General features: G+C 36.6%; 2 protein-coding genes across 5 annotated transcripts in view; both read right to left on the bottom strand.

The window, feature by feature from the left end:
• kcnq2a (potassium voltage-gated channel, KQT-like subfamily, member 2a) overlaps window positions 1-1,057 on the bottom strand; it is a 50,727-nt gene extending 49,670 nt beyond the window's left edge. For all 4 annotated transcript variants that reach the window (XM_056463579.1, XM_056463581.1, XM_056463580.1 and 1 more), the window contains exon 1: window positions 617-1,057. In XM_056463579.1, the coding sequence (XP_056319554.1) occupies window positions 617-915 (299 nt within the window). In that variant the 5' untranslated portion in view covers window positions 916-1,057. The remainder of the gene's footprint in view (window positions 1-616) is intronic.
• A 1,655-nt stretch (window positions 1,058-2,712) lies between these two features.
• prex1 (phosphatidylinositol-3,4,5-trisphosphate-dependent Rac exchange factor 1) overlaps window positions 2,713-13,377 on the bottom strand; it is a 129,143-nt gene continuing 118,478 nt past the window's right edge. The window contains exons 28-34 of the mRNA XM_056464331.1: window positions 11,640-11,783; window positions 9,762-9,876; window positions 9,377-9,437; window positions 8,980-9,155; window positions 8,251-8,353; window positions 5,415-5,482; window positions 2,713-5,298 (exon numbers count right to left, since the gene is read on the bottom strand). Coding sequence (XP_056320306.1) covers window positions 5,256-5,298; window positions 5,415-5,482; window positions 8,251-8,353; window positions 8,980-9,155; window positions 9,377-9,437; window positions 9,762-9,876; window positions 11,640-11,783 — 710 coding nt within the window. The 3' untranslated portion in view covers window positions 2,713-5,255. The remainder of the gene's footprint in view (window positions 5,299-5,414; window positions 5,483-8,250; window positions 8,354-8,979; window positions 9,156-9,376; window positions 9,438-9,761; window positions 9,877-11,639; window positions 11,784-13,377) is intronic.

Here is a 13,377-nt window from a genome sequence, read left to right as displayed (position 1 = left end):
TCTACAAATGTATGAATGCAAAATTACCCCAATTATTTACGAGAACCATATCTAATTCATCCATCACACTAAGGTTTGAAATGTACCCCTTCACCTTCCACATCGTTCCTACACCCATGTGCCACAGCAAAGAGGCCAGCGACTCCCCCGTTCACATGCCGGCGGTGTAGCCGTGAACCGCTGGCACAGTTTTCCACCTTATTGGCAAGCATTGGGAAATTGTTGCCTGCGTTTGAAAGCGGCGTATAGAGCAAACACCAGCGCAATGACGCGGTCCAGGAGCTGACCGGTGCTGAAACCACTGCCTATGATACGCTATGAGTCCACAGTATTCATCATTAATACCCTCATCTGTCAACACTTTCCACCGTCCCTTAGTTTATAAAATATGCACATCTCTGAGACGCTCATTTGTCGCTACGAGTCTTCCGGCATTTGCTACACAGGGAAAACTTTTACACATATATTCGCACTGACGCTCTGCGACAAAAGCAGCAAGCAGGCAGGCCGACAACATCTCAAAGTTTGAGCATTCTGGGCGGTGCAGCGCAGCAGCCTCTCCCGCGGTGAGGTGCGTGATTGCCCCGCCGCGCAGTAAAAACGGGCACATACTCACACATAAGCGTGGTAAATGAACGCCCAGCCGCGCGGTCGCTCCAGAGCATTATACAGGAAATTTTGCAGTCTGCGATAACGCGCGTTTCTCTTGTGAGCGATGCTCCCTCTGGAGATGCTGGACCTCGGTCTGCACAGGATGCTGCCCCGTTTTGTGCTCTCGGAACCGGCGATGAGAAGTGCCCCGTCTCGGCTGGTCTCCGCAGCCCCGGGGTCCAGACCCACAAAGCCGACTTTCAGTTTCTTCTCCCCAGCCGGAGGGAGATAAACTTCCCCGTTGACGGATTTTTTCACCATCATTGCAGTTTGACAGATCCAAACGAGTGTGTAAAGTAGTCGTGGGCAGACATTGCCGAACCGGGGTGTGTTCTGTAGTGCGGTGGTCTCCTACTCAAAGCCAATTGAAACGCTAAGGCGAAACTGCAATGGGTCGTCCTTTATCTGTACGCCTTCCGGCTCCTGCAAGAGCTGATGTTTAATGTTTCAGCAGCCAGATTTTTGGATAGGGACTCTGATGAAGGAAAATGTTACAAGTAGTAAATAATTAGGAAGCTTGGTTAAATCATTCATGAAGAAAAGGAAATGGAACTTTGCGAGGCTGAAATCTTTATCAAAAACTGTAACAGCATGCTTATGTTGTTGATACTGTATGCAAAAAAAGCAAAACTGTAAACATTATAAAACAAAACGACCTCTTTATAAAAGGTGGATTTTTCAATGCATGTGATGTGGTTGCCTGCAGAGGATATATGTAAAATTTTAAGAGACCGCTTGAATATTTTCAATTTCTTTGAATTTACAGAATTTTGGTGTGGGTAAAATGTTATTTTTTATTCTATAAAGGTCTATTAATAATTCTTCCAAATTTGATTTCCAAAATGTCGTTTAAAGCCTTTTTTTATTTTGACAAAATGGTCAAAATAAAAATAATTTTATTTGATATTGGGAAAAATCAGGGTTACTCCACCAAATAGTCTTTTAAAAAAACTTTTCTCAAGTAAAAAAAAATTGGTTGTCCATTGTCTACAAATAGAAGCATGTCTGAAAGCCAAAGAAGCTCTAAATTACAACTCTTTTTATTTTAAATTATGAATAAAACACAAATAAATATGCACCTATAAAGGCATAAACAGCAGAGAAAATAAGTATTGAACACGTCATGTTTTTCCTGGGAATAATATTTCTCATATAGAGAATTAAGTCGTATGCATTGCTCAGGTGTGAGTTCTTCACAGACTTCAACAGTGTAAAAATCTTGATGGTTCTGTGGGTCACCTAAATCAAATCTGATGTTTATTTTGTATTTTCTATTGGATTTAAGTCAGGTGATTGGCTGGGCCATTCTACAGCTTGATTTTTTTTCTTCTGAAAGCATATGAGAGTTTCCTTGGCTGTGTTTTGGATCATTCTTATTGAAATGTCCACCCTGGTGTCATCTTCATCACCCTGATAACGTAGATGTTGGACTGAAGCAGCTAATATTACAATGATGAAGGGCAGAGGGTTGCTAAATAACGACTGAGAGATTTCAGCAACAGTCTGGGCTTTCACTGCCTTTCTACACCTTCCTTTCTTTACGTGTTCAATAAATTTCCCCTGCATCATTTCATTTTATTACACTTAACTTAATTTGTAAACTAATTGATATTGTTTTCTTTGCAAATATGGATTTCTTTGGTTGTTTCCAAAATCCTGGGAAAAATCAAGTCAACGGCACCTTTAGAAATATGATTTCTGAAAAAGATGGTGATGTGTTCGATACTTATTTTCTCCGCTGTGCATTAAAATCCTTAGAAAAAAATCAGAAATGTTTTTTTTCAGAGCATAAATACGACCTGCATTACAGTTTTGTGACCGGAGAACAAACAAAAATGTAGCTGGCTATTTTTATTATAAAGCCTAACCAAAATTTTATATGAACCTGGACTTAAGAAACAAACTTAAGTCTGTAATCCAGAGCAGTTACAGTACACATATAGTACATTTTCAAATCTGCTTAAAATTTGGATGTAGGATGTTTCACTGTTCTTTAATCATATTATACAGCTTGCTCAGTCCTGTCACATACCTTTATCTCTAACAATGACAAATCAGAGGTAAATTATAAACATACTCTTTTATTTTGTTTGATATTAGCAATGCATTAAATACAGCAAAGAGACAAACCTAGCAGAGCTTCACTGAGAGATCTAATGAATTACGCCAGTCAGACCGAAGGGTGCTATAAAACCACCACACGGTTATCAGGGCTGCATTGGGAAATGAGAAATGACACTGAGCTTTGGGGTACAAGGCATTTTTTTTTTTACATCTGTAATGAGACAATCCTGAGAATCCAGACCCAATGATTTAGCACAGGTCCTCAGTTCTGCCTGAAGGTGCAATCTTGGAGAACCTATTCATAAGACATACAGCTAATAACACATCATCGGAAAGGAAAACTTTATACAATGAGTTAAAACAACTGGATATATGCTTAACATCGCCAGCAGGAAAAAGTTTAAGAGCCATTTAATTTACTTATAAAGCACAAATGAGGACACAGTGAGACTTCACAGTCAAACATGAATAAAAACTATAAGTTAAATACTTGCAGATGCAGATTAGACCCACTCCTTCACTCCACCGCTGAGGTTTGATTAAACTGCTCTTATTAATAGGAACAATCAAAATCTGGAAGATTAAAAAAGGCTTTTGCAAATGAAACAAACAAACGAAACAGAGATAAAGACTATAAACTATAAGGCCCCCAAAAGAAAGGCTTGTTTTGTGAGCACCGCTGAAAATGTTCCGCTCTTTGAGCTGAAAGTACACTTGAAACCGAGGCATGTTAAAATTGGCAATATATACTTTAAGTAGTACTGTAGACAGATCAGCAGTTTAAAATCTTCAATGTGTGCATATCATGTTCATGTTCGAGCTGACTGATTAGCGATGGTAAATTAGTCATGATCATATTCAGAGGGGAAGCTAATCGCATAATAATGGACCAAGATGGTACAGAAAACCTAAGAGTTTAATATACAGTGATAGGAACATGCTAATGCTAATGCTACGTCTTTGGGTTTCACTAGATTTACAGAAATGTTTTGTGTGGACTTCATAAAGCACAGTAAGGAGATTTAAAGTGATTTAAAGACGAGGAGATTTAAAATGTATAGATTCTGAGGATTAAAAACACTTGTTTATAGTTTGAGGACCAAATCAAATGTTAAAATCCAATTAATACTGAATTAATTCTGCATCTTAGCCTTCACTTTGGACAGTTATGATGAGAAAACGATATGTATTAGCTTAAATTCAAGTATTATTTTTTTTCTACAATGTTTTATCATCACATGTAAAACTACAACATGGTCTGATGTTGTATTGTCTAACTTCCATGCTGAAATGTAACAGAGAGAGATGCGTTATGAGCTATAATACAAACAAGGTGAATGTCAGAATAAGATGATGCTTTTTGCATTATTGACACTATAGTGACCTTATTTACTTCAAATTAAGCAAATATTGCCAAGTGTCAGAATTACTGAAGGTAACTAAATATAACAAAAGCCTGTATGTACTGTACATACTAGCTTAACTACTCCAAACTAATCCAGGTACACCGTTCGAATTTCCAGACCTTCTTGGTTTACTGACCAGTTAGAAATTTAAATACTGAACACATTGTGTAAAAGCACAATAAAGTTTCCTATCCAAATATACACGAAGTATACAAAATGAAAGATGTACAATATTATATTTGTTTAACGTTATTAATACTCTTTAAATTATAGCACTGCTGTTCCCACAGAGCATATGCTTATCCATCTGATACATACATTTACCTAAAAACAAAACTTCAATAAAATTCTACTATATCTATTCGTTTTTCAAAGGATCCCTTTGCGTTTCTTCTACAATGTACAGTATATTTAACAAAACACTAAAGAACACAAGCTTTCTTTTATTGTGCTTTTCTCCAAACAGCTGCATGACGCCGATTCACACTCTTAACACTGCACTGAGTCATGCTTAAAAAGTGCTATAACACCAGGGACGAGCATTAATATAATATGTGTTCTCCTAGTAATCAATATCAACATTGTGATTAGCGTGAAATTTCGCACTCCTACTTTTGTTTATTGTTTGAGTTTCCCTGTGATCCTGTAAGCGAATTCAGATGGAAACTGGTCCGTGTATTGCAGGCCGGAATGATTTCAGTATTTTCTTTAACACCTGATATGAGTGAGAGAAACGCACCAGCTCTCACTGACCCAGTGCAGACACACTCATGCTAAGCTACAGTAATTGCACATAATCACCACGTATCTGAACGTGACATCACCATCCAGACCAAACCACCCTACTTGCTGACTCAATATTGCAGTCGAAGGCGAAGGAAGGAAGGAAGAGATAATACAGCCATTCACGTGCCAGTCCAGATCCACCAGGAGACCAAACAATGTGGGCAGACGCTGATAGCCAAGATTAGCATCGTTAGCATTAGCGAGTTGTCTTTCCCCATCGCGTCATTGACCTCAGACGGACGTCTCTGGGTAAAGCTGGCCGGGAGAAGTTGAGATGTTCTCAAAATAATAAACCAGTCTTGATGTCTCTCAGTTTCTAGAAGGTCTGAGAGAAGAACATCACCGTGTTCAAAGGTCTCCATCGGATGGGGGTAAACATAACCTGAAGAGCCTGGATTGAGGATTAAAAAGAGTTAAGCTACTGTTGAAGCTTTATTCAACTCTAAAGGCGAAGCAGAAATAACATCTTTCAATTTTTAATCAGCGAGGCCTTGAAATAGCAGATACCTGGGAGCAAAAGGCGGCATCTGGTCCATTACTCTGAGGTTTTTGGCAGAAATCTCCACCCTGGTGCCCTGTGAATAAAGACAATTATTATTTTCATATATATTCATATTCCAAAACACGTTTGATCAGAACGTCTCTTCTGGCTTTCTAAATGTGAACTACAGGTTTTGACTACCTTTAGACTATTGCCTACACATTTGTTTGCATGTTAGTCAGAGATCAAACTCTGACTGTGTGTAGGCTCGGGTTCTTCTTACTACTGTTTTTTTCCCCCAAATATTGCTAGTGTATTGAATATGGTATAACTTTATGATAAAAAGTTGTTATTTTCAATATGTTTGATGTATGTTATGTATTTTGGAGCTTGGAAAAATTATATCATTATTTACTCTCCCTTCACTTGTTCCAATCCAGCTTGAGTTTCTTTCTTCTGCAGAACACAGAAGCAGATGTTTTGAAGAACGCTGAAAACCAGTATCCATAATATGAAAAACAAATAATATGGAAGTCAATGGTTACAGGTTTCCAGCTTTCCTCAAAATATCTTTACAGAGGATTCTAACCACTTAAAGGTGAGCAAATTTTTGTGTGAACTATCTATTTAAACAGGGCGACGCAGTGGTCCAGTGGGTAGCACAATCGCCTCACAGCAAGAAGTTCGCTGGTTCGAGCCTCGGCTGGGTTAGCTGGCATTTCTGTGTGGAGTTTGATGTTCTCCCCGTGTTCGCTTGGGTTTCCTCCGGTAGCTCCGGTTTCCCCCACAAATCCAAAGACGAGGTATAGGTGGGTTGGGTAGGCTAAATTGGCTGTAGTGTATGTGTGCGATTGAGTGTGTATGGATGTTTCCTAGTGATGGGTTGCAGCTAGAAGGGCATCCGCTGCGTAAAACATATGCTGGATAAGTTGGCGGTTCATTCGGCTGTGGCGACCCAAGATTAATAAAGGGACTAAACCGAAAAGAAAATGAATGAATGAATGAATCCATTTAAGCATCTTAAAGATATAGTTCACCCATAAATTAAACTTTCCTCACATTTACTCACATTTGAGGAATTCTAAACTTTTATAAATTTCTTTCTTCTGTTGAACACACTCAGAAGTATTCTGAAGAATGTTAAAAAAAGCATTTCGTCATTGTCATCCATAGTAGGAACAAAAATAGTATGGAAGTCAACATTCTTCAGCAAATCTTTCTTGGTGTTCAACAGAAGAAAGAAACTTGAATATTTCATCTGCGGAAGAGGAGTAAACAATGACACAATTTTTTAAGTGAACTTTCCCTTTAATCTATTTCTCAACTTTCTTGTCATTTGAGCACTTTTTTTCTTTTCTATGAAACTCTTGGACTTTTTCTGTAATCAGTAGAAACCGATTGTTTGCCTACTATCTGATCCTCCCAGACTATAACATGTAGCCTTGTTGATCTACAATATTTATTTCAGCTGTGATTTCATAATATTTTGGCCCATCAGTGCATATTTATCACAGTTTTAAAGGAAAAATTTGACAATTTTCAGCCAGCTTTGCATAGTTAAAATTTTGGAGACATACTGTATATGGCCAAAGACAAATGTGTACATTTTCTTTAGCTTACAAACATCCAAATATCTTAGTTCATTTGTCAGCTGTACAGTCTCCCATCTTTCTGTCATCCGGGAGACTTTTGTCAACAAATAAACATGGGAGATAATGGAGATCAGGTAACACACAAAACATAAGAGGCAGAGTTGTCCTTTAAATGTACAGAAGCAGTTTTGTGGCCACCTACTGGCAAACAATGCATAACTTGTCATGTTGTCTTGCTTCTTCACTCTATTCAAGTGTGGTTGTGTGCAGAATACTATACTGTGAATGCACCCCAAATTATATATATATATGCACTATGCCATTTTTTTTCACACTGACAATAAACGAGATAACATACTTGTGTAACTGCTTCTGGTTATGCACATTGACTCAAAACTCTCATTAGCTATCATTTATCCTACTCTGTTGTTTAGACTGTAAAACCCAACAGTCAACTTTATCAAATGAAATGAGTGTAGTTAACTCAAAATTGACTGAAAGTTAATTCTACTCATTTGAAAATAGTTATGACTTCTGTGTTGAAGGTAATGAGTTCATTAAATACCTCATTACTTCAACTTAAATGGATTAAGTTCACAGTACTCATATATATAAAATTTTTTTAACTCAAATTATTTGTTGTAATCTGTTTCCTCCAACAGTTTGAGTTGCCTTAACTTATTGGGTTTTACAGTACTCAGTTGGTTTGAATTCTCTTCATTTATCGGGTTTTACTGTGCTCAAATTGCTTCATTTACTCAAATGAATTAAGTTCACAGTACTTATTAGGATTAGTTTTGGAACTTAAATGGTTTGTTGCAATCGGTTTCCTAAAACAGTTTAAGTTACCTTAACTTTTGGGGTTTTACATTCTACTTATGTTTTCGTTTTTGCTGTTTTCATTAAGCATTTCTTGTGGTATTCCAAAATGTGCATAAAAAAAGGTGGAAACATAGCTGTTGACATAATAATGCCCTAAAATGCATCTCACAAACCATTACATTAAAACTAACTGAATAGTAAAGTCCGAACAGTAAAGAGTTCTAAAGGAGTTAAACCCACTCAAAGCCAACTAAAAATGACTTCAAAGATTTTGGTTTCTGACAAAAGGGGGATTTTCACCAATAAACAAACCATATTGACTTAGTTTGGCTACAGGAGCAGATGATATGGTCCCAGCGGTTTACATTCTCTACCAACTACAGATTTGATTTTGTGAATCTTAAAATATTTTAATGACATCAGGTGCACAGTTGGAGTTCTGCCTTACCTGTTTACGCATGAGGTCCATGGTCTGCATCAGGCAGCGGGGCATGAGGCTGTGGTTTCTGGCCAGAATAGTTGCTTGCTCCAATGACACAGTCAGAGTACACCTAAAAACATACAAAAACTTAGTCAGAGACACTCTAGACAATCTACTACAAGGGTAGCAGTAACCTATGATACAAAATCACCTGGATTAGATACACATTTGAGCAATAAATGTGACCCTGGACCACAATAGCAGTCACAAGGGTCATTTTTTGGAAATAGAAATTTATAAATCATTTAAAGGATGAATAAATATGCTTTATATTGATGATTTCTTAGATTAATAAGGCAATATTTGGAAAAATCTGAAGAAAATCACCTTTAAAGTTGTCCAGATAAAGCTCTTAGCAATGCATGTTACTAAACCAAATTTAAGTTTTGATATATTCACTGTAGGAAATGTAAAAAATGTCTTCATGGAACATGATCTTAATATTCTAATGATTTTAGCCATAAAAAAACTTTAATTTTTGAGTCATACATTGTATTTTTGGTTATTCCTACAAAATGAGACTGGTTTTGCCATCAAAAAAACAAACAAACAGATTTGAGTAAAAACTAGACTGTGACTCCATTTCACTAGATGAGAGTGTGTCATGCAGTTACACATTAGTCTCATCTGTAGATTTATGATTGATTATTTGATCTAGAGCAACGTGAATAGAAGATTTGACTACAGATACAGCACCTCTGCATCCCGGTGGCACACATGGTGATCTGACAGGCTCCGAGGCGATTGCAGAGCTCAGAGGACACCAGCAGCACACTGACCCCTGAAGGCTGACCCGCAGAGCCAGCCTTTACATTCATATATGTCTGCATGAGCCGACACAGGTCATCCAGAGTGTTGAGCGGCCGCAGGAGCTGGAGAACCATTCAGTGAAACAAGTTTAAATGTTTGAATTTTTTAAAAACAACAACATCACCAACAACAAACATCTAAATAACAATGCACATTTCTGCATGTGTTTCTGCAAGTTTTGAAGAAATCCAATGCACACATACACACACACACACACACACACACACACAAACACACTCAAATGACCAAAACATACATGCAGGATTTTAATAGGTCTACCAACCTGGTCTATTTTCATGGCAGTGGAATTCGAGTCTGAATTAGATTTCTCTAGATAAAAAGCCCTGAAATAAAGAAGAGATATATAAACTCAAATGACTATTTTGTAAGAATCAGTATTTTTAATATATCTATATATGGAAAAAAATATAAATCAAATTTAAAAAAAGGCATTTAGAGCATTTCCCCCCGCAAAATGACACAATAACAGTCCCAATAACAGATGTTTTTATTTTTTTATGATTGTAAAACAGTGTTATGCCACCAAATATTGAGTTCCTGAGCATCAGATCTGCATATTAGAATGATTTCTGAAGATTACGTGACACTGAAGAGACTGTAAACAGTTTACATGAGATGATTCCCACATCACTAAGAGTGGTCTTTACCTGAGTTTGCGGTAATAACCTTTGACCTTCTCCAGTGAGAGAGCATTTGTGCGCTGCTGAAACTCCTCCATGGTAACAAAATCCTGAGACAACACACCTTCTGGCTTCTCCAGCCCTGATAAAAGTTAAGAAAATACAAATGAACTTCACTCTTTGCACAGTGCTGTAATGCTCTACAAACACCACTAGATGGAGACCAAGACTCAAAGAAACAGAGTGATCTGAATGAGCACATTATGACCTCGTCTGTACATCAACAACAATATAGAGCTTATCCTACAAAAGTATTTCTACAAAAATATCTAATTGATATTGAATTAGAATTCTGGTTTTGTGAAAGCTTTAATGAAACTGTTGCTTATTTATTTTGGTCTTGCCAATATACAAAACATTTTGGGATTAATGTTGAAACTTTTATTGCTCATAATATTTTAAAAACACTTTTCTTATCTTATAAATATGTGATTTTTGGTTATTATGTTAAGGATCGCTGTTTAAAAGATGCTGGTTTTATCATAAATTTTATTTTATTATTTTGTAAATTTCACATACACATGTAAGTTTGCCAAAACCAAACCTCTCTTCATGGTGCTAGAAAAAGAGATTAAAATGTATATAGAAGTGATTTCTAAGTCTAAAAATAGAAAAGCAATTAAAACAGCTAATTCATGCTCCTCCATTAACATTTTTGTATAAAAATGTTAGTACACATGTATTTTCTGTACTAAAAGTGCATCATCAACCTCTCTTAACAACTAAATGTGGAAAAATATGTATAATATTTTTGTATGTAATCTGATAGTTATGTACCCTCATGTACCCTCCTCTCTTTCTTAGACTTTTTTTAAAATGTAATTTCTTCTTTCCTCATTTAACCCTTTTTGTTAAGGGCTGTAAAGTGATTTTGTAGTATAATAATACTGTATATGCTTCTTGTTAATAAAGCAAAATAAAAAAATATAAAAAAATCGAACAACACTATGCACATTCGTGTAAGCACTGCCCATGCAAAATCCTGCATTTTATGTTTCAGGAGAAGTCTATTTAGAATTGTGGCATAAAAAATGTCTTAAACATTATGAAACCTATATTGCACACAAAACAAATAAATGTTTGCTCAGAAAACTCTCAGTCAGCAGTGATAATCTTAGCATAAAAACACACGCAAACTAAGTAATAACTTATCATTATTATTGATACATTATGTCAGTTTACTTGACTAAACTGAAACTAAATACTAATAAACTAATAAACTAAAATGTCAATAAAATGTAAATAAATTGTAAATAAAATATAAATAAACTAATAAATACACTTAACATTTCAATATGAAACTGATTGAGTTTGTAAAGGACAACTCTCTTGCCTTGATTCAGGGTTAACACAGTATTACTGTAATTAAAAAATGTTACTTGAAATAAATATCGAATACCATAACACTATATATATATATATATATATATATATATATATATATATATATATATATATATATATATATATATATATATATATATATATATATATACATACATTATTTATATATTATATATACACATTATTTATATTTTTATACATATATACACACACATATACATATATACATATTACATATATAATAGTTACTCAGTGATGCTAAAATAACACTTGCTTGATTTATACCCCTCACAATGCAAAATATAACAGGCAGTTCCTCAAAAGAAACATGCAATGATGCCTGGCACCTTAAGATGGCAGCTAATTAATATGGCAACTTTTTTAAATAGCCTTTGGCGCCATAAAATACAGGCTCTGTAGACAGCACACTAGGATTAAGAACTGCAAATTATAAACACGGGGTTTAGAATGGAAACGGTCATTTATTTTTTTTGTTCCCACCTCTAGTGAAGAGGACTGATTGCAGCTTCAGAGAGCCTCCGTTCTGCAGTCGTGTTGGCAGTTCACTGAAATGACAGTTGTCCAGGAACATCGTCACCCTGATGGCCTGCCGACTGCCTTCCACCTGGTAATGCACAGATGTGTCTGCCGAGAACAAAAACAAGGAAGGTAAGCAAACATGACTCACGAGATGGTATTTATAATTATAACCACTGCCATCAATTCCCTCATACTAGCACTAAAACTAAAATTCTGACATAATTTACTCACCCAATAGTCATTTCGAAATTGGTCATTTTGAAACGCAAAAAAATAGTTTTTAATCAAACCTGAGCGATTTCTGTCTCTCCATTGAAAGTATGTCTAACCAACATTTTTTTTTTAGATTTCAATGTTTATGAATAAATCTTAAAAACAAATCTATATATGACATTCAAAATCTATATACGACATTTACAACATTCAAATGTATTCACAGAAGCTCAATCGTGTTTGCTTGAATTGTGATAACCAACAAGGTTCATTTTTGCATGTCATGTAGTACATCTCAGCTTTCACAAGAACCAAACATGTAGGGCTTGTACTAGAATTAAAGGCATAGTTCACCCAAAAATGAAAATTCTGTCATGATTTGCTCACCCTTGACTTGTTCCAAATGAATGAGTTTTTTTTAATTCTGTTGAACACAAAAGATGATGTACTGAAGAATGTTAGAAACCTTGACATCCTTGGTAAGAAAAACAAATACTATAGAAGTCAATGGTTACAGGTTTCCAACAGTCTTCAGTATGTGTGTTTAACAGAATAAGGGCGTACTCTCTCTAGGCACGGTTGCCTTGAACCGTGCCGAAGCGCGGTTGTCCACCCCTCTTCCTCTCCCCCTGATGGCCCACACTCACACTGCATCTTTACCTTACGATCCCAAGCACGCTTCCGTCACTGATGACGCGATTGTTCAGTTTAACAGGAAGAGAAGCGCTCTTGCTCAGCACAGTGGACATTGCTTTAGTTACTTTGTTTTGTAATATTTTTAGTCGTTTGATATGTAGTGTCAAACATTTTGCTCAACAGATCCACGACTTTTGACGCTTATAAGTTATCATAAAGTCCTCGTGCTGCAGGTATTAGGAGGTTTGCTGAAGGTGTAGCTGTCGTGCAGCGAGGGGTTTGTATATTTAATAAACTATGATAGTTCATGTTCATTAAAAAGAAAGATTGATTAATAAATTCATATGAAACAGTCTCTTAAAAGTGACGTCGCATCTTCAGTTTCAGGCTCAGGAGCGCTTTGCACTTACACTACAGGATTACCGCGCCAAAGCCCAACTAAACCGCGCTCTGGCACACCTCTTCCAACCAGGCCAGAGGCGACTAACTGAACTGCACCTGAGCGCGATTCGGACCACTCAACGTGGACCGGGGAACATGCCCGGGCATGGTTCAGATAGCTTAGTATGAGTAAGCCCTGGAACAAGTCATTTTTGGGTGAGAATTTTGATCTAATAAATTAAAGCTTCATCTTAAACAGTGATTAGGCCCCCTTAGAAGACTTGGAATAAACCACCTGGTTCATGTGAAATTATTTTTTTTCTGAACGTTTTGAAATGGCGACGCAGTGGCGCAGTAGGTAGTGCTGTCACCTCACAGCAAGAAGGTCGCTGGTTCGAGCCTCAGCTGGGTCAGTTGGCGTTTCTGTGTGGAGTTTGCATGTTCTTGCGAGGGTTTCCTCCGGGTGCTC

The sequence above is a fragment of the Danio aesculapii genome, chromosome 8 (genome assembly GCF_903798145.1).
Source record: "Danio aesculapii chromosome 8, fDanAes4.1, whole genome shotgun sequence".
Classification (NCBI taxonomy): domain Eukaryota; kingdom Metazoa; phylum Chordata; class Actinopteri; order Cypriniformes; family Danionidae; genus Danio; species Danio aesculapii.
Note: the sequence above shows the minus strand (reverse complement) of the source record. Positions and strands in the feature narration are given on the sequence as shown.